Source organism: Lepisosteus oculatus, chromosome 2 (assembly GCF_040954835.1).
Source record: "Lepisosteus oculatus isolate fLepOcu1 chromosome 2, fLepOcu1.hap2, whole genome shotgun sequence".
Taxonomy (NCBI): Eukaryota; Metazoa; Chordata; class Actinopteri; order Semionotiformes; family Lepisosteidae; genus Lepisosteus; species Lepisosteus oculatus.
In genome coordinates this window covers 21,011,489-21,033,952 of record NC_090697.1, presented here as the reverse complement: position 1 = coordinate 21,033,952, position 22,464 = coordinate 21,011,489, and the positions used below count along the sequence as shown (strand labels likewise).

Below are 22,464 nucleotides of genomic sequence, written 5' to 3'. Positions count from 1 at the left end.
GCTTAACATGATAAGGCCCATGCAGCTGTTTTCCATTTCCAGATCAAAGCTTACAGTTCACTTCATCAATCCACCAAATGTGATAGTTACCTGATTTGTTATTTTCTAATCACTGCCCCATTTTCTCAAGATCTATTTCTTGGTGCAGTGGAAGTATTTATTCACCAGTAATTTCTAATAGTCCAGATTCTCATTATTGTGGAAGACTTGAGGTTCAGTGTCCCACTCGGGGTGACTCCCAGTAATTTCATGGAACCTTTGATTTTCTTATGATGTGGCTGACATGGCATTTCCCTATCAATTTGCACCACTCTTAGTTTTTTTTACTTTTTCCCTTGATTCTGTTTAATTGGTACTGTCAGATATTTTTTTCTGTGAATTTCCTGAGAATGTTCCAGGCAAAAACAGGAACAGTGTGGTTTGTGTGAGAACCTTAGAATGCTTCACTTTGTTTTTTTCCAGCACCACTGGCAAAACTGGATCTTTTGTTTTAATCGGGTTGGTGTTTTTTTTTCCATATTGTTTTCATGTTCTGTTAGCATTTAAAGGATACTGTAGCTCTGCTGTTAATGGCTAGAGACATTTTCACCTGCTCTTACCTCCCTTTTTGTTTGACTGGTCTTGCAACTTTGCTTCAATGAGGTGGGAGGTCTGGCCCTTTGATAATGTTCGCTAGATCAACTCACAGTTGATGTCATTCAGTCATTTCTAGCTTCGAGTATTGTACTTCACAAGAATATAGAATCACGAGAATACTGAATTTTTCTGAATTTTTGTGAAAACATTATGTTGTGAATACAGAATTTTTCTCTTCACTTGTACAGTATATTGCTGTACTGTTCCTGTATTTATGTGATAAGGGTGTGCTACTGCGTGAAAGGTTGCCTGGCTCAGTCTTTTAGAAATCAATTTCCTGAGTTTTCTAATGCGTTGGCAGGTCAGTTTGCATTACACTCACTTATGGGACCTTACAATATACCAGTATGTTCTGTATGTAAGAGATTTTGCTGCCTTTCCCATTTAAATCTGGCCACTTCATTCAGTTTTCTCTGTTTAGACATCATCATTTATGACTTGGGTATCCAATTAAGGACTTGGCTGAAATTTGGTGTGATCACTTAACAAATCAGTTCTATCCGATCTCAGTAACTCCTGAATGAACCCCCCTGGTAACTAAGAACAACCTGTCAGGCTCAACGAGGTATCATTCTTAAAATGTCTGCAAATAATGTTTTTGAGTTTTGACAAAGTGAGCTAAATGTTAATGTTAAGCATATCTGTAAAATTAAGCCCAGAAGTAATAGCTTCCACAAGAGACTTGCATGTTTCTGATTCTTTAAAACCTTTTCATGTCAATCCCACCTGAAATTTGTGCAAATAAATTTATATATGAAAGTTGTTCTTTTAGTCTCTTTTCTTGAACCTAGTCACTACTCTCAAATCTCTTCTGTCAATTATTTCTAGAATCTTTTCTTTGCTGTGTTGTATAACAAAGATTTAGTTTTGCTTTCTTCTCTTATTTTGTTTTTCATGCAGATAGATAATTTCTTTGCTGTAATTTCTGCTTGGCATTTTTTAATACAGATTACTGTTTCTTCAGTTATATCAAATAAGGCTTTTTACTCTAAATATTATCTATTTTGGCTGCATGTACTAACATCCTCTGTTTTTAGCTGACTGAAGAATAAAAGCAATTCTGGGGATACTGATCTACTCTGCCTTCTTCCTCTTTTTTCAAACTCAGCATCCAAAATGGCATTTACTAACTCAATTTATTAAACACTGTAACAAAACATCTAGACCTTAGATTGCTTGGTAAAGTTGAGATCTAATTGGGATTTTTAGGTATATCTTTGCTTTTTAATTATTGCAGAATTCCATCCTCCCATCCATCTGTTTTCTAACTGCTTTATCCAATACAGGATACACTCTGGATGGTATACCAGTCCATTGCAGTATTGCAGTATTATGCTAATACTAAATATCAGAAATTTCTATACAGTGTTAAATATACAGTTGAAAGACATACTGGGAGTTACTTGTCTTCTGTAAAAAAACTGGCCCAGTGATTGCCTGTGTGTGTCTGTGTCCATGTATGGCCTGCAATGGACTGGCATCCAGTCCAGGGTATATCCTGCCTTGTGCCCAGTGTTTCCCAGGATGGGCTCTGGGCCATTTTACATGATAGTCTGCTTTGATACTAACAGCTGATCATTCACATAGGAATTGCGAGGATTTGACCAAAATCAGTTAAAATACACATCAAAAATACAAGTTTGATGAAAAGAAAAGTTTGGCCTAATTCATACATTAAATCAGTCTCATACAGTTGATCAACATTCATATTCTCGAATACTAGTAAACACTAAGTAACAGAAGTGAACTAAATATTACCAAATCTGTTTGGAATAATAGTTTAATTGTTACAATTTCTAAAAGCTTGAACCAGCAAAGCTATGCTGCAGCAGGGTTAGTGTCAATTCAAGACCATAAAAAGGGCTTTCTAAAAATCTTCAGTGTTTTAATATTCACTGCTGCTACAAAGGTACCAATACAGTATTTGGTCAACATTAGCCTATATTTATGTATATTTATACATCATCCTATATTTTTTCCATATTTTATGTACAGTATGACTGAAACTGGGTTGAGACTGGGTTTTCTTTATCCAACTTTTGTCAGACTGGAAGTGTTGCTCACAGGAACATGGTAAACAACTAGGTCATGTAATAATAATAATAATAATAATAATTGCTTACACTTATATAGCGCTTTTCTGGACACTCCACTCAAAGCACTTTACAGGTAATGGGGACTCCCCTCCACCACCACCAATGTGCAGCCCCACCTGGATGATGCGACAGCAGCCATAGTGCACCAGTACACTCACCACACACCAGCTATCAGTGGGGAGGAGAGCAGAGTAATGTAGTCAATTCATAGAGGGGGATTATTAGGAGGCCATGATTGGTACGGGTCAATGGGAAATTTGGCCAGAATGCCGGGGTTACACCCCTGTACTGTAGTAGTAATGTCTCTCCACTATAACATTGCAAGCATTCCGGTTTTTAGGAATTATAAAACAATCCCAATGGTGTTCTTTAAAGTAATTGGATAGAAATTGGAACAGATTAATTATTGTTTTAGTTTATGTTTTAACATTATTTATTTAGCCAGTGAATTATTTCCTTAAATGGAATGGCAGAGAAAACATTTGGCCATATGTATTTTATTTGCCTCCATCTGAAAATGAACTATTATGAATGTTATATTCAGGAAGAAAAGATGCATTTTCATCCTCCTGAATAATAAAGAAATACAGCTTACTGAATAAAAATCTAAACTTCAGTTTTAAAACAAGCAGGAACAGAGTCTGTGATGCTTAGTTCTTTCTCATGATTGTGAGAGTCGGGGATAAGGCAGTGAACAATCTGTACTCGCTCCCAGTGGCAGATGGCTAGGAGCTATTGTAGGGCACTGTAAGATACAAATCAGTACAGATGACTTAGAATGCACCTGAATTCACATACCCCATTGAAATATATATATTTAAACTCAACCTTTTTAATTGCCTCTGTAACCAAAATATTTTTGTACAAAGACACCTTAAAAATGCTTGATTTATCTGTACTGTATATCTCCGATTGTTTTGTTTCTTTGGTATTGCAAGTAATCAATTTTTGTTCTGCCCATTTCAGGGCTTTTTAAATTAATTAGGCTTTGAGGCATTTAGAGTTCATTGAGATAAATTGCTGTTCTCAGTATAAGGCTTTGCATTTTGTTTGGCTAATTGAACAGAGGCACATCTGCACCTAATTGGTGAAATGCAGTTAATTTCACTTCATTTTAATTATTCTCCTTGAGCATGTTGTCATGCAATATAGCAGGATACAGTACATACGGTAGGTGTTTCCTCTGTTATTCTAAGTCCAAGCAAAATTATTTTCAGATCATCAATACAAGTTCTTTGCTGACACAAAGATAGTCTGGTCATAAATGTATTCAGTATAATAAGGTGTTATTTTGATACTTTCTTTATCTTTTCTTATTATCTTTTATCCAATGTTCTGCAATTTATTCACTAATGATGATAAGCAGTCACTACATTCAACTAAAATTAATCCATTACACACACAAAAAACAGCCAGCAGCTACAGTATATCATCCTGCAGCTCTCAACTGGCTACCCATTGAAGCTAAGCAGTGCTGAGCCTGGTTGGTACCTGGATGGGAGACCTCCTGGGAAGCTATGGTTGCTGCTGGAAGTGGTGTTAGTGGGACCAGCGGGGGGCGCCCACCCTGCAATCTGTGCAGGTCCTAATGCCCTAGTATAGTGGTGGAGACACTATACTGTAGTGGGCGCCGTCTTTTGGATGAGACGTTAAACTGAGGTCCTGACTCTCAGTGGTCATTAAAGATCCCCGGGCATTTCTCGATAAGAGTAGGGAGTTATCCTGGTGTCTGGGCCAGATTTCCCCCCTGGGCCTTTACCATGGCTCCCAAATTGTCCCCATGTATGATTGGCTTGCACTTGCCCTGCAATGGACTGATGCCCCGTCCAGGGTGTACCCTGCCTTGCGCTCGTTGCTTGCCGGATAGGCTCCGGCTTCCCGCAACACTGTATGGTATAAAGCGGTTTGGCAAATAACATGACATGACACAAAAAAAACTATTTTTGTAACCCAGAGCCTACGCTGGAATTTTTGGGTGCAAGATGGAACTAAATCTTGAATGAGACAATCCATTGCAGGACACTTGCATGTCATTGGAAGGATGCAGATAACTGGAGTATTCAAACTCCACACCAAAGGCACGCCAGCCGACAACTGAACTCGTGACTCTATGAGGGAGGCTATGAGGGAGGAGCTATAATTTGCCCAACGTAGTTCTGTTTGCAACTAAAATGTGTTTCAAAAATCATTGTTGTGTGAGGTACATACTGTATCTAAGGTAGGTGGAACACACTTTCATTTATACTGTGAGACACCAGTGGGGTAACTGATCACTGCAGGTGGGCTCTTACACCTGGCATCTAGCAAGAAAATGGAAAATATGAACTAAGCATATTCCAGGTTCTAATAGAATTGAGAATAATAGTCCCCTATCCCAGTTTAACTAAAGCAATACTTTCTAAAAAATTTCATTTCTGCATTTCACATAAATTACAAATTGTCTCCAACAGAGTGCTTTAAAATAGTCCTTCTTTTCTAGCAAATCTCCAACAAACTATGAATCGTCTCCAAACAATAGACCTGGAGCTGCGTTTGACCATTGATACACAAACTCTAGGCACAGTGGAAAACAGCTGTGAACAATTAACCCAGTTAAACTGTCAGCTGGCACTCAATTTCTTCATAGCTTCCTAGAATTTGTAGTTCTGGCTTTTAGGCTTTAACCTACAGTAGAACTACAAATATCATGGCAAAGCTATTGGGGTACAGTATACATTGCTCCATTTCCTGGGCCACATAATATGCCCTTTTGATTACCTTGCCCCTTACATCATTACATGATCTAGAGCTCCTTATTTTTCTCCTCTTCCACAGACACTTTTGAATTCCTTTTCAAAACAATAATCTTAGTACAAAAGCTATATACAGTACCCTGTCCAACGTGCTGTGTGTAATGAGTCTTTGAGAACAAAACCTTTTTGTGAATCTAATGACAGAATCCAGCACCTTTAGGAATATCACCATCTTTGATAATAAGCATGACTAAAAAGAAGAGAGTGGTCATTGCAGGCTGAAAAACAATTTGTCAACTTGAAAGTGATTCTTTGTTAATACGCATAATTTTAGTTTTCAAGATTTTTCAAGGGTTTTCTTATTTTTATTTTGAGTCTTTGGTAGCCTTTATGATTGAAATTGATCATTTCCACCAGGTATCTGTATTGTAATTGAGGGAAATCTTCATGGAAGGGATTTACACAACAAATCACGTGCTATTATATTTATTCAGAAATCTGTTTCCAGAGAGCCTCTTATTCCAGGTAAAATTATTGGAAATCTGGAGCCTATCCTGGAAGCATCAAGCACAAGGTGAGACTACAGACACTAGTCCATTGCAGGGTGTACACACACCAGTCTAGAGACTGAATCTAAACCAAACCCTAACCCAAGCACTAAATGCACAATCCATATAGAAGATGTCTCTGTCCAAACATAAACCAATGCTAACAGCACCTCCTCACTTTTCTAAAAATTGATATCCTTGCAGTGGAGTGTTTCATTCTTTTATATCTGCCGCTGTGAAAGGCACTTTGATATGCCAAGGACATTACAGCTTCAAACCAAAGCAACAAACATAAATGGACTCTGTCAGACTATAAGATGAGTTTATGTGTACTAACATTTAAAGACATTTCAGTCATTGCTCCTAGAGAATTCAACTGGTGATTGAAACGGAAGATGAAGTTGTACAATACATACAGTATCTAGTGAGGGGGGGCTTACTTGTAAAGTTTTGGTGCTTAACTGTTCATTTACCCTGCTCAATACAGATAATGTTCTTCTTGTCTCAGGCTTTGGAAATATCTCACCACATACTGAGGGTGGGAGGATATTCTGCATCATCTACGCCTTGTTGGGAATCCCACTCTTTGGTTTTCTGTTGGCTGGAGTTGGAGATCAGCTGGGGACCATTTTTGGAAAAGGAATAGCCAAAGTAGAAAAGATGTTTGTTGTGAGTATCGAATATTGTCGTAATTTATTGAGCATTCTGAAAATCCTGCTTGTGTCTTAGCTTGCCTTTTTTTAAACATTGAGCCTATGTTATTGAGTGTTGTGGCACCTCAGTAAAGTCTAACAAAACCAAAGTCATATGTAAAAGGAAACAATAAGTAAAGCATGTTAATGAAAGGATCAGTTTTTTGTAAAGGAACAAGTAATAGGTTTATTCTATGCTGAAAAGAGAAGAAAGAAGTTTCGGCTGTGGAGCCTTCTTCGAGTGTGTTGGGTGTGTTTATAGGAATAATCCTATTACTTGTTCCTTTGCAGCCCACAAAGCTACCCACCTGAATATATGAGTAATATCAGAAAGACCTTCTTATTATTTTAAAAAATGGCCTGTTATAGCTTTTCATTACATGTATTTTACATACTGTCTGCTGAAACTGAAACAATCTGGGTTGGAATAAAAATGCAGTGTCATACTGTATGACAGTTCCTTGAGACTACATTTATTTTATGGCATTAGCATGCCCATCAACATGAAGCTACTGTACGTTAATTTTACGTAGTTCAGCCGGGCAGCTGCATCAGCATGCGTAGGCTGCAAAGGAACGAATAATAGGTTTATTCCATGCTGAAAAGAGAAAAAAGAAAACACAACGCTTTGGCGGTGGAGCCTTAATTTTACATATCCATTGTATGATTTTCCATCTAAAATTATTTTTTTCAACGTGAATATTTACTTTGGAATTCACATATGCAGTAACATTATTTCAAAACACATTTTTAAATTTCTGGCTTGAAATGGAACGTTTTTAAAAGCAGTTTTCTCTAGATCTAAAATTGATATTGTTTATTGTATATTACGGCAACATCTGAAAAAATTGAGTAATGAAACAGTTTGCCGTTTTAAATGATGTGTTTGCTTTGATTTTGTTGGCACAAATCAGGTCTGAAGTTGGAAACTGGTGTGGACAATAAACTCCAGTTTTGACAAAAAATGTGCAATTCCAGACTGTTCAAACAAATGTCACACATGTCACATGAGTAATTATATTAGTGGCACAGCTCCCAGAGAAATCGATGAGTAAAGATGTCTGAAACACTTTAGGTGTCTTTCTGATGTAATGTGTGGGTTATGAGCTGGTTGTGAGTTGTGTACACATGTCAATGTCCAGAAGCAGGATTTAACAGCAGCCTGAAAAGAAGTTGCCTAAAAGTGTATCCTTATAGGAATCCGTTCAGTAAAGGGGACACTAAATGTAATCTATTACAAATAGTATTAATTGTACTATGTCATTAAATACTGAATTTAACTTCTTATAAATTATAAATTCCATTAATTAATTAACTTATTTTTTATTTCCTAAAACAGGACACAGAAATTAAACTTGAATTCTTCATAAATTGTTCTATTGATTAGTTACACAAAGTAATAAATTGCATCCAAGACACATACAGTACATAAACTTTAGAAATAGTATTTACTGTAATACAGTAACATAAAGCTGATGAGCAAACAAAAATAATAAAAAACTTCTCTAAACTTTTCTTAATATACTGGACTATTGAGCTAAAAAATATTAATGTAACACTGGACTAGGTTCTTTCAGTACCAGAAATAACACTTTAATACAAAAACATACTCTTATTTACTGTAGCTCTTATTTGCAAAATGCACAAATATGCTTCATTTTAGAAACACAGCATAAGCCATGTAAAGATACATGTTCTGTATACAATATGTGCAATTGCTTATTTACTTATTTACTTACTTTTTTATTAGCTAAACTGAGTTTTTGTTGTGCCTTATTTATTTTGTTTGGAAGAAAATCGGATGCCAAGAGTGGGAGTTTCACATTCTATAAAAGTTGTTTTCTTCTTACATATTCAAACCAGGTATTTCCAGCCCTGGTCCTAAATAGCCAAGTAAGTCAAATAGGTTTAAGTCTTCCAATGTTTCTATTATTCAATTTCCCATTAAGTCTGGTGCTTCTTAGGGTTCAATATTGGAGCCCTACTTTGTTTCATGTTACCGCTTGGTCAGCTATTGAGATCACATGGTCTAAATGATCATTTCTTTGCTGATGATACTCAAATCTACTGTATGTCCATACTAAACCTGACAATTAAGTCACTATCTCTGCTTTCTCTGATTGTATCTGTAACCTAAAAACATGGGTGACTCACAATTTCCTTTATCTAAACTGTGACAAGACAAGAAGTAATGCTTCTCAGCATGCCCCATCAACTATGTAAAACCAGTGCAGTAACCCTATCTGTGGATGGTACTGTACTTCAGTTTCAATCAAAATGGAAGATCTTGGGTGTGATATTTGATGCAGCTTTGATGTTTGGCCCACATGTGCAACATGTGAAAACATAATTCTTCCACTTCAGAAATATCACCAGACTTCATCCTATGTTGACACTAACTGTTGCTGAAAAGCAGGTTGACACTTTTGTCTTTTCACAAATTGACTTGCCCTACTCGGTGAGGTACTGTATCTAAATTCACATTGAACAAACTACAGTATCCAGAATTTGATGTGTAGAGGCCTGACCAGGTCTACAGTTGTGCAAGTGACCACATTAGACCTTTCCTGGAGTCCTTGCACTGGCTTCCTGTCAAATTCCATGTGGACTTTAAAATCCTCATGCTCACCTATAAGGCTCTGCATGGCTTGGCACCTCAGTACCTGTCTGAGTGGCTGTCATCCTACTCCTCGCCTCGCAACCGTCGCTCATCTAAATCTGGTCTCCTGTCTGTACCTCAAGTCATCCTCAAGGATATCGGAGAGCCACCTTCCCTTAGCTCTTTCAGATCTAGACTCAAAACCTTTTTCTAAAGGGGTTTTATTTAACTGGTCCTGTGTGCCCATTTGCTTTCCTGCTGTGTTCCATATCACCATCTACTATCTCCTCTCAATGTGATTTTTTTTTGTTGGTATAATTATATACAAAATGTATGTTTTCTTGCTAATTTAATTTATGTTTCATAGATGTTAGTCATCTGTGGAATTCAAATATGTTTTTTTTATTTCTGTGTTTATTTCTTTTTCTTTCTAGCATACCTTCTCATTAGATATGCTGTGTAGTTTACAAAGGAGTCTCAGTGGGAAAAAGAGAAATACATCCGTATGTTACAGCTTTTAAACCTGACTCTTGAGACAGCAAATCACAACTGTAAAATCACTGTTCTCAGTTACCTTTGAAACAGAACAAAGTTAGAACTTTTTAGTTTTTCTGTATTCCTCAAGTATATTGATAGATATTGTCTATTGAGACAAACAGAAAATGTTTTCAGTCTTTGCATTTCTACACTTTCCTTTCCCCTATTAAAGCCAAGAATATTGTGACTCAGAGGTTCCCTCAACTAGTAACTAGTACTACAGCACATTTTTACAGCTGCCACATACAGTATGAATGACTAATAATTAAACAAATATACCAGACAAAATGCAACAGATGTATTTTTTTAGACCTACCAGATATTTATTTCTTAATGGGAATTTGTCAACACTGCCTAGTCCTTCAAAGGGTCCTTAATAATGATCAAATATCGTTTACCTATTCAATGCAAAGTATACCTGCTGTTGTAAGTCAGCAAAATGTGATATTATTCATGCTGTTCTGATTCAATGTTTAGCAAAGAGACTTTACTAAACATTTTGCAAAAAGCTCAAACTTATTGGCCTGAGCTGCAAGTCGAGATCTGTCACTAATGTGCAATGGAGTGTGGAACAGAAAGTTGTGTTAGACACAGTGGCAGAAAAACTTCCATTGAAGTTGGACCCAAAGGTTTTTATGAGTAGTTTACACTTATTTTGAGTAGTCCATTTGTATGTGTGATCGTACAATTGTAACCGGGGAATTTCACATGGTATACTGGTGATACAGTATATAAATTGTGTCAGACTCACAGTCAGGAGTTTAGTTTTGCAGCACATGTTTGGTAGAGTAGGGACATCAGTAGCAAGTAGCAAGAAGAGTTGAGAGGAGGAGGTATCCCTTTTTGTACTTTTTGTAGTTTTTATTTTGAGAAATCTTGTTTTATTGTGTTTCTTTTTGAAAAAACAATAAATAACTTACAGATGGGTGTAGAAGCAGCTGAAAATGTTTAAATGGCATGTACTCATTCTTACATCATTTAAAAAAGAGATTTCAGACTCACTCTGGAAGGCCAAGTGTCTACTGGGTTTTTATACCAACCTGAATAGTCAAAAACTAATTATTTTCTTATTCACACATTTACAGCTGATTACTCATAACATACACTTAATTAATTATACTGTCGTGTATATACAGTATACTGTACCTCTGTGTCTATTTAGAAGTATTACAGTTATACACTTATTATTATGGCCAACTATGTATCTAAGAGTTTGGGTGCAAGAAAAAACAGAAAACACTAGGCCCAGCAGGAGCTGAGATTGAAAACCCATATATACTGTACATGTAGATGTCAAAATTTCCTCTTCCTCATGTGATGCAATAAAAGGTATAACGTAAGAAAATGGTGTGTGTTTTACAGTACTGTATGTCACAGAGGCGCTTCCATCCTAGCTACTTTCTTGCAAAGTGACATCAAGTATGCTTACCTCTAAAAATAAAATGTATTTCTTGTGGATAAAATAGAAATTAAAATATGATCATTTCCTTCATATAGTATGTAATAACCATAATTGTATTATACTGAAGTATTATAATGTATTGTAAGAATATTAAACAATTCTCAAACCAGTGTTCTGATCACAAGGAGCTTTCTTAAAGACTGCATCAAACAGTTGCTTTCGAGCAGTATCATCCTAATTAAGATTATAGTCAACTTTAGTTTGGACCAAGACCTAATGAACACCATAATAAAATTTTTAAATAATTTGACATTAAAATCATATCCCCCACATTATCATTTTTATCTTTGTGATTAAACATTGGTCTGCGAGTTGTCTGACATTGTTTGGATGAACTCCTTGGTTCAAAAACCGCAGTGTGGAGTAGTTATTGTAGTAGATATTAATATTATTCCATTGGGTTAAAATCCTAAAGAGAGCACTGCTGTAGTACCTTGAGTGAGGTACAGTACTTTGCTCTGCTTTTGCAAAATGCTTAGCTGCATAAATGGATAAAAATGTCAATTGCTTTAGGTAAACGTTTCTGCCAAATTAATAGTGTAATATTATAATATAAAAGACTCTTTCCTAATAAGAGCTATTGTGTGGGGGGAAGTAATTATTCCTTCATGCTTTTTTACCTGATATCCCAGCAACATGATGATGTTGGCGAGAACTGTATGTGTCCATTTTATTAGCTCGAAAAAAAATAGACACAGACAAGAACAACGTGAATCTGATTCACATATTACAATAGTAAAAATCACATATATTTCAGTCTCCTTTGTTTTTTTCTGGTTGGTTGATGTATACCATTTTCTACATATATAGCAATTTCCTAAAACGTTCCCCAGAAGTACAGTAATTAATTACTTTTTAAAAAGTAACTTTATCCAACACCATGTACAATACTCCATGAGTAATGGATTGTATTAGCCTGGCTCAAATGTTGGATTTCATGTACTGTAGGAGCGGAAGATCTTTATTGCATCTCTGCAGCATGTTTGCGTCCTAGTGCTGTTGTTGAAAGGGAAGAAGGGATCTTTATACAGAAACTGAATTAAGATTTGGCTATAAAGGAATCGTATTCCAATTCTATGGCAGCCAAAAAGCATTAACCTCCCAGTGTAAACTGTGCATTTGATTACGTGCTGTAAGTTTACAGGCAATTGATGTCTTGGATATGATGCAACTGAAAAGAGAAACAGCAGTCATGTGGAACATTCTGTGCATTATTGGAGCTAGAATGACTGTAATGATGATAACTGAGTAATACAAATTGTGCTTACAGTATCACTACAGATTACCAGTACTGTGGCTTGTGCTGTTTCATGGAAAAGAGACCCTACCTTAGGCTGTAACAAATCCTTTCTTATTGCAGGGTTTATAAATAAAATACTATGGAAAATAAAAAAAACATATTAGAACTAGCAGCACTGTTCACAACTTGCAAGCATATTCCATTGTCGTGAAATACTGTAGTAAAGCAATGTGGCAGTTATGGTTGTTATGGAGTGGGTGTAAGGAGCAAAGCAAATGTGTGAGAATTATTTGTGTCTTCATTAATATGAAAATCATGATGACCAGAAAGAGTTACAGTAGGTTTGAATAGATGGATGCCAGTCACACAGAAAATGTGCAAGAATTACTTGTTTTCGGTAACACAATAACATTATCCTTCATTTATACATAATTTATACCTATAATGTGGCTTTGCCCACAGAACAGAAATTGTTTGCAATGCTTTTAGTGAGAAACATTTCTACAGAATGCTTAACTGAGCCCCTAAGAAAATAAACTGCTCTATTTTGCTGGTGTCTGACTGGGATATTACATTTCCTATACTGATGATACTGTAGCTACAGTGGTATACAAAAAGAATTAAAACGTAGTTGTACCTGTGGAATCTGTTTTACTAACTGTGCAAAAGAGATATCTTTTTCAAAATGTTGACCAGGAGAGAAATGAAAAGCTACTACATGTATGTTTTCAATTTCAGTAAAAGGAGATATGAAAATGTTGCAACTCACTTGAAATAAAAGTTATAAAAATTGCTTAGAGGTAATCTAACTGATTTCAGTAATGTGCTGTACCACATTCAATTGCATTATTAATTAATATAGTAATGAAACTGATAGTTACACTGCAACTTTATTTTATAAACCTCCAATGGGTTTACTGACACCATTCTTTCAAAAATAAAATAACATTTAAAAATTTTTCCAAGATCTGTTAACAGAAGGGCACCTGTGTTTTGATTTTTTTTCACATTGTACTATTATAAAGTACTGTACCACTTGGTACAAAGTCTTCATTCATAATTTTATAGTGATAAATTAATCAAAATATTTCCATATATGTTTAATCAAGATCCAAAATGGGGATATTTTTCTACAAATATACATGTGTAAATGGAGTAATAACTTTCTTGTGATTCTCAGATTGATTTTGAAACTGCTGCATTGCCTTACTGCAGTATTTCATAACAGAGCTTTTTCTAGGTGCTTTGTAGTTTGCATACTAATAAAGCCAGAAACTTTGTAGTAAGGCTGTTACAGAGTACTTTTGCTTTCAGCTAACATACTCTGTAACAGCCTTACTAGTGCAGTGCTTTACTGTTGTACTTCATGACAGTGACACATGTTTGAAAGCTGTGAAACTGCTTTGTTTAGATTATTCTGAATTGTAATAGATTGGTCATTTCTACCAAAGTGCAAAACCTTTGAAACGAAGTTCAACCCGGAAATGCAACTACGTAAATATTATGTAAACATTTGTGCTTCCAGTATTATTTTCTTAATATTAAAGAATAAAATAAATGATGGGGGGCTTGTCATTACTGTCTAATTAACCCCTTGCTCTCTAAAGAAATATCAGGGTATATTTGGATACTTGGTATCTTCGGTATTAGACTCATGTTAAATATCCAATGAGCTAGCTATGTCACTGTTGCCCCCAGCAGCCCAGATAGATACACCATATACAGTATATAGTAAACAATATTAGATTATAGGGATAAAGTGTTTGGATGTGGTCAGTATGCACAATGTTTTCTCTTGATAGATTTAGATAACACCTAAGCCAAAAAGAAATGCAAACAGTACTGTGAGCCCTGCCCTAACATAATTTTGTTTTGTTTTCCAGAAATGGAATGTGAGCCAGACCAAAATACGAGTGACATCCACAGTGTTGTTTATCCTCTTCGGTTGCCTCCTGTTTGTAGCCATCCCTGCAATTATATTTAAACACATAGAGGGCTGGAGTGCTCTAGAGTCCATTTATTTTGTTGTCATCACCTTAACGACAATTGGATTTGGAGATTTTGTTGCAGGTAAGTATATAATTTTAGTGAAAGCATGTTTTGCTGTTTTGGGAAATCAAATGCTAAAAAAAGAAATAAACAATTTGATTCAGCTGTGTCTTAGTCCACACTACTTTAAAGGAGCAGTATCAGCAATGCAATTTTTATGTGCTTGCTGTATTAAATAAAGCTTACGAAGTAAGGTGGTCTGTCCAAACAACTGTACTGTGAAAAGCATGCACCGTGGAACAGGGAAAATTGGTACACATTCATATGGACCCATGAAAAACAGACTGCCAATTACAGTACCTTGCAAAATGATTGTTCCTTTGGCAAACGTTCCCCATATTGTTGCTGCTTGAGCTTGCAATCATGACATGTTCACATAGAACTTTATTCTTAGAATCTCCATAATATACTCTAAACTGATAAAGTTAAAATCATGAAAGCATATAAAGAATTTGATTTTGACAGAAAATTAGAAGAACATAAAAAAATTCAGAAGTATACAGTATACGGCACCCATACTATGGCAACCAAATAATTTATCTGGGGGTCTCCAACAGCTATTGCTTGAGAGACTCCAGGTTGTCAGTTTTGACAACATGGGTAGCTTATCACATGCTGTCTTCTAAATAAGGACTCTTCTGTGCAGCTTTCACTGCAGTTTGTCTGGCTTTCACAGGTGTTTCTGGGTTTCCACATAGTGAGTGAGTCAACATCTTTTGAAATGTCTTAATTGTCTTGTATACTGTTACTAAGCATTAGCACATTCATTTCCACACTACAAAAAGGGATTTGTTAAGCTAGGAAGTGTTCAAAGCAAAACTAAAGTATCTCCAGATTTAAATGGGAATTTCATGACAAAAGAGAAGAGGTGGCTAAATACAAAAAGGGACTTAAAACAACTATTCAAAATTGACAGTGAATCACAGTGAATCTAGTTTATTACCTTGTACTCAGAAATTAATCAAGGACCTAACTTCAGGACAATTAAAGATAGAAAAAAGTGTACGATAAATGTTCTTCACACAAAGACTGATATCTGCACAAGGCTGTAGGAACCACCTACAGTAATTGAAGCTTATTCTTTAAAAAAGTACTAGTTGAAACCTTGGATCAAGCTACTAGCAACCAAGAAAAAGCTATGGGAATTATAGGTAAAATGTCCTCTTCTTGTTTGTAAGTACTTTCTTGTTATTATCCATTTTGAATGACAGAAAACTGGCTGGTTTGCTGACAATTTTCTACCCTGGCAGTTCAATTCATTTACCATTCATTTTTTGGGCTACCTAAAAGGTAGTACAGTATGCTCTGGAGGGTACTGTCATTGTCTGTGGAAATATATTTCCCATGGGCCCATTTGTGTACAAAATTCTACTGCTCCATGGAAAACATTTATTAATTCAGGTGTTACTGTAGGATATGCCAGCCTCCTTTATACAGTCCATTATTCTTCATAAATGCTACTGTAAAAAAACTTCAGAGTTGCTGGTGGGGAAGTATTTCAGCACACTAAAGGGTTCAGTACACAATGCTTTATCAATTGTGTGCAATGTCAGAGTGCCTTAGTAATTTTGGAGATCTTTTTGATACTGTCACACCTGGTCTAAGAATTTACAGTCTGAACCAAGTACTTCAATTGTGAAGTACAAGTACATATTCACGATCTATGCTGGATTGATCATTTAGAATGAATCCTTCTGTTGTGCTTCTTACTCAAAAAGTACTAATTAGTTGGAATGTGCTGCTTTTGACAAGCTCATCTTTCTAAGGTACTGTATCTCCGTTGATTATATTGACATTTCATAGGTACGTTCTTTACATTACAATTAACCAGCTGAGTAACCCTCTTCTGACTAACGACAATCTAGTAAATTGTTTCTTGAGAAAATGAGCAAAATTATAATGTAAATTATTTTCACAAGGTTGAAATGTAGTTATTAAAAATGAATGTGATAACTTCTTAGGACATGACAGTTTTTTTTTCATTTTTCCCCTCTCAGGCATAGTCAATAAGTCATTATTGTACATATTTCCTTTATTTCAGTGATGACTGTACATTTAGAAGAGAGTGCCTGATTAAAATTACTCTCCAGTATTGTTTCTATAAAAAACAATCTTGAAACATTAGAGACCTTAGGAAAAATATGTCAAGAAACTCAAGTTTGGTCAAACAAGAGAAGCATCCTCTAAAAGCCAAAGCAAATGAGCTAAACAAGCAACTTATGGTTTAAGTTCAAATTAAATTTCCATAAAGTTGCTAAGTCTTAACAAATAATTTGTATGACAAAAAATAAATTTAAATTAAAGAGAATATTTTTCCATCTAAACCTCTTTATATATAATGCAGAAGTAGAGAATAATAAACTTTTGATTTTATAATCAATTTTATAAGGCTCTTGTCTTTATTATAGAATAATAAGGTTGATACTGTATATAATAAATTGTTCCTCTTAAAAACATTAAGCAATAAGCTGTTATTGTATCTACAGTATAACATTTTCAGCTTCATTGGGTTGTCACACTAAGCTGTCTCTAGGTATTTATGAATAAACAAAAGCATATTTTATCAACCTGTGTAACTGAGACACCTGTCAAATATTTGAACAAAAAAAATAATCTTTTAACTTACAGTGTACTTACATAATTAAAGAGGGAATATCTCTGATTTCCCTAGGTAAACAATAAATGAGCAGGTAAACAGACCAGTAGACCAGTAGTTTTTCTCAGGTGAATAGACCTTGTGTAAATGGCCTTGGCATCTTTGTGGAAAAATCACATTTTCACATGATATTCAGGAAACTTCTGCAAACCCAATGTCCACTTAGCTGTGTGTTTATACCAGATCCATGTTAATGTATTCAGGTACTGTACATTCTGTCAAGTCACAGCAAAAATAAAGTACTGTAGGAATATGTATCATGGACCAAACAAGAAAAAAACTGTTAAGTTGATTTTATGTTAGCAATACAACTTTTTATCACACTGATGTTGCTGGTAATCCACTTCTTTTTTATATCTTGCTATACCCTTGGCTGAAAATAATACTGCTTGAAATGTGTGAAGGTTCAGTTTTCATTTTTAATCAAACATGAAATTATTGTTGTTAAATGGTACTGGGAAGACCAGAAACAATCCTACCCACTTGCCTTTTTTATCTTTCTTTTAAAGGGTGGAGGGAGGCATACAGTGTACACTATTGAAAATTAATGTTGTGCAAGGTTTTGGAAAATAAATGTGTATTTCAGTATTTGGAGTATATATTGAAATTTTAAATATTTAGTATTTAGTGATGATTGCCTCACCAGTTACTTATGAAAATGTGGAAAACATCAGTTCAACGAAGTATTGTTTCAGTAGTTTGATCAAATTCTAATAACAATGAAGAAAATAAAGGGATATTGAGCTTAGTAATGACCTTGGCTGAGGAAATTATAGCACTGGCCGGAGATCCGTGCTGTCACAACCCCTGTCACTTAAAAGGAATGAGCCAGGGAGCTGCTTCAACAGTGAAGTTGGGAAGCAGGGAGGGGTGTGAGAAAATATGTATGCAGAGCAACATCAGAATTTGAACTCCTCTCAAACATCTGTTAAATCATCACCATAAAAGAATAGGCACCTCAGGTTTTCCATCGTCAGTGCTGGTGACACATGGATTATCACTCATGAAATGTTCTGTACATGTCAAAGAAGAGAACTGGAAAATAAAGCAGTTACCAATACAACAAAAAAAACTATATGAAATTCTGAGGTAACATCGATGAAAATGAACACAAAGTATATGAGTAATAATCTGTTTTAGATGAAGAACGTATACCTCAGACAGCCCCAGAAATGGAGTTTCAGTTTAGCTAAGATAAAACTCTTGCCTTTTCATGGTCTAGGTGGCTCAGAAATAGAGTACCAGGACTACTATAAACCAGTTGTGTGGTTCTGGATCTTGGTTGGCCTCGCCTACTTTGCTGCAGTCCTGAGCATGATTGGAGACTGGCTTCGTGTTATATCCAAGAAAACAAAAGAGGAGGTATGTCACTCTTCTTTGTATGATGTAATAACAAACAAAAATAGAAAAATAAACGTATATTTTGTGAGATTCATGACAAACCTGAGATTTTGAGCTAAATAATACACTCCATCTTAGAGATGTCAAACTTCATACAATAAAAAATGTCATGTTTTAAGATTCTTACTGTACTGTATATCATCATTTTAGTTCATTTTTCAACAAACCAACACAATAGAATGTTTAAATCAGGATATGTTATGGATATGAGAATGTTTTTTTCTACTTATGAGGATGTATTTATGAGGATATTTCTTCAAACAATAATCTTTGTATTAATGTGAGCTTTTTATGTTATTTCCGAAACAATGTTGTAGTAGAGTGACAAGAGTTCCCGTTTTTTTATCTAGTGTATGTGTAAAAATGTAATGTATACAGGAGCTACAGAAATACCTCACAATAGTTTTGCACAATTAACTCATAAGAGCTAATACAGAACTGAAAACACGTTTTGGACACCTGAAATATACGTTTCTTCGTTTCTTACAACATCACTTCCTGTGTGGCTTCTCCCTCCAGATGTTATATCTATGTGACTAACATCTAAAGCTATTAAAATAATCTTGTAATTTTAGTTAATACACTAAACTTGATTATGAAAGGTACCATGGCACATATTCTTTAATGATTATAAAACATATCAGGGGTTTTCAGCATTTGTCCTGTGTTTTTGAATTTCCAAACATTACCACAAATTTTCTAAAAAGCCTAGGCAATTTAAAATGTGATTAAGTGCTCACATAACACAACAAAAGACTAAAACTTGCTACAGTATACTGTATAACTGGAGGACCAGTGTCACTTTAGTTATTTGTACAGATGTAAGTTAGAGAGAAGTCAATGAAAACAAGTGTCCCCAAGTTTAAATTTTAAAAACTAGAGGGGAGAGAACCTGTCTATAAAACATGAAGGAAAGTAATAGAATGAGGTGCCAGTAGTGCTGAATTATCAAGTACAACTCTTTTTAGGGATAAGAGCTAAACACCAGAAAGAATCTGTGGATCTGAAATGTCCTTTACGAATATATGGAATATATTGGATAAGATGTTTCAAATCATCAATCAATCTGGACCAGTTTTGTTAGCTTCTATTCCTGAGGCAGCTTTAAAACTCAATTTTCATAGTATTGACAATCAGTGAAAAGAAAATGTGTGATCTTTCAACTGTGGAATGAGTGCTGTGTGGAAGACAGAAGACTGGACAAGTTTCCCCGGAAGGGGAGCAACTTGAGACCTAGGAACCCAGAGGGGATCTGTCTATATTGTGTGAGTGTGTTGTGTTGCAGTGTTATGGCTTGAGGGGTGTGCCAGCAGCTGGCTGCAAATTGAGGCACTAGTGGCTGTATGCTGATGAGAAGCCGAAGAACAGATTTGTTTGGTTGAGATGCTCTGGCAGCTTCTACAGCCGATAGTGAATACGGCCATGATCGACATGAAGTCGATGTGGACGGAGAGTCGAAGATAATATTGACTGGGCATCAGCAGTTGCTACTAGTATGTTTAAAGACTGTAAAAGGCAGATTGTTGGAACCCACATAAAGGCCAGGGCTGACTAGGAGAGGCAGACTAGTGGAGCCTGAGCCGGTGCTGCCAGTGTGATTCATGATGTTCAATAAGTGTGTGAGACGCAGCCTGGTAGCACAGGGTTGAGGCACAATGGTTGTAAACTGACACAAATTTGAAGGGTAGGCTGGCCAAAGGTGAGGTGAGCCAGTAGCTGCTAATGTGTTACTAGTGTGAGCTGGGAACTCTGAGATAGTGATGCAGCGAGGAGCTGGAGGAGGCTCTCAAATAAAGGCAGACACAGTTGTTGCCTCTGGTAAGATAATAGCAGAGTTAGGTGGTTTTAGCTCAAATAAGCACAACCAAGAGAGGATTTGTACTGCTTCTACCCACAACAGATTAGTATGGGATGTGGCTGTTCATGTCCCTTTGCTCCAAGTCTGCGAGTGAAGGTCTGTGACAAGACTTAGCGTGTGAAAGGGGCACTAGGACCAGAAGCATGACATCAGAGAAGGTCATAGAAGCTACTGTAGGACCTAGGTGTTAAAAGAATACAACCAGGAGTAATGTGGTGCCACCAAGGACAATATAGTTGTATTTGGCATACAGATAATCAGCGGTATTTACATTAAGTCCTTCAATTCCATGAACCTGTTTCAGCAGTCATATCCGCCTAGGGAGAAGGCTCAGCTCTTTGCTCCTATCCAGGCAAAGTGCCAACAGCCAGCACTAGTGTATGTTCCTAATGGTATTTCAGGGAATTCACTCATACTAGAATTATAATGAAAATTGTGCTGGATTGTTCTTGAGACTGATCAGAGAAAGAATTAGAAAACTACTATAGGTTTCTCAACTGAATGGTTTATACAGTAAATAAAATAATGTGAGCTTTTCCAGTCTGTAATACAAATGCTTTTGGTTGAATCATCATATGAAATAGTTGGTCATTTAAAAGAAAAGCATGGTTTTTCTTTTTGACATTAATCTAATCATATCTTTCATTGTCTTCTTATATTAAGCAGACTAATAGCATATAAAATTTCCCTGAAATTCAGTTGGTTTTATCAGCACTGCCTAGCGTTTACTACTTTAATATTACCTTTGTTACTAATACAGTAATATTAAAGGTGTGTTCTGTATATAAATACTTTATTTAAAAATGAGAACAATCAATGGGGATTCCAAATGACACTCAAAGGTTGTTATCTACTGTCTATTAAATACACAAATCTCTGGTACATTAAACAAAATATAATCTTCACACGGGACTGTTAGCATTAATGTTCTACATCAAAACTTTTTCATTTCAGGAAAGTTTAATGGTGAAGTCTATGTTCTATTTTTGAAAGATAAAAGCAGTGTTTTCAGCATACATAACCTGTTACTGTACAGGCTTTCATTTATAATTTAATGCATTCCCAGGACATTTTAAATGTTTCTAGTGCAACAAATATATTCCTTTTTAACCTTGGTGTAACTCTGCCAACAGATTCATATTATCAAAACCGAGTGTGCGATTGGACATTTTATTAATAAAACATAAGGAATACAAATGGAATGCAAGATTAAAAATAAAAGCAACTTTAAAAGCTGAAATTAGTATTCAGAATATAGTCAGAAAAGAGGAGAACAAATGTACACAATAACACACACGATTTAGAAGAACTTTGAGCATTGTCCAGCATAGTTTTAAACATCAACATGATACACAGTTTAAAAACATTTTGTGCTTGATGGTCCATGTAAAAGGTGGCGTAGATTTGCCTTTGTTTGCGTAGATTTGCATCCTTTCACTTTCCAAAGGCTTGCTAGCTAGGTTAACCAGTTCATTATAATTTTCATCATAATTCTGCTTATCTATTGCTTATCTGTTGTTTATCTGCTTATATACTGTATTGTGGCTGCTCATTTTGGAGATCTTCATCACTTTGTTTTTTTTTTTCTCATTGTGGGATAATAGGTACCCTACTCCAGCAAAAGAAACAGTGCACATGACATATTGACATTTAAACATATTTTATGTTTTAATATAAGTTATACTGTATGTGCAAAGCGGAGATACTATGATTTACAAATCATTTACAAGCAGTTTTATACAAAGTCCATTTCAAATTAAATTTCACACAAGATCAGGTGTTGAACCATTTCAATGCCAAGGATGTTCATCTATTGTAGCAATGACCATGTCACTTATCTTCTCATTAACCTAAACAGAGTTTGAATGATCCTGGAAAATAATGTAATAAATCCATGTTCAGGTCTGCAAGCCTATTGTGATCACAAATGCTCAGAGATGCTTGATTTATTAGACAAA

At 35.5% G+C, this 22,464-nt stretch overlaps 1 protein-coding gene across 2 annotated transcripts in view; it reads left to right on the top strand.

Moving 5' to 3' along the window:
* kcnk2a (potassium channel, subfamily K, member 2a) overlaps positions 1-22,464 on the top strand; it is a 52,336-nt gene that overhangs the window by 22,484 nt on the left and 7,388 nt on the right. For both annotated transcript variants that reach the window (XM_006642919.3, XM_015339038.2), the window contains exons 4-6: positions 6,521-6,681; positions 14,426-14,612; positions 18,470-18,609. In XM_006642919.3, coding sequence (XP_006642982.2) covers positions 6,521-6,681; positions 14,426-14,612; positions 18,470-18,609 — 488 coding nt within the window. The remainder of the gene's footprint in view (positions 1-6,520; positions 6,682-14,425; positions 14,613-18,469; positions 18,610-22,464) is intronic.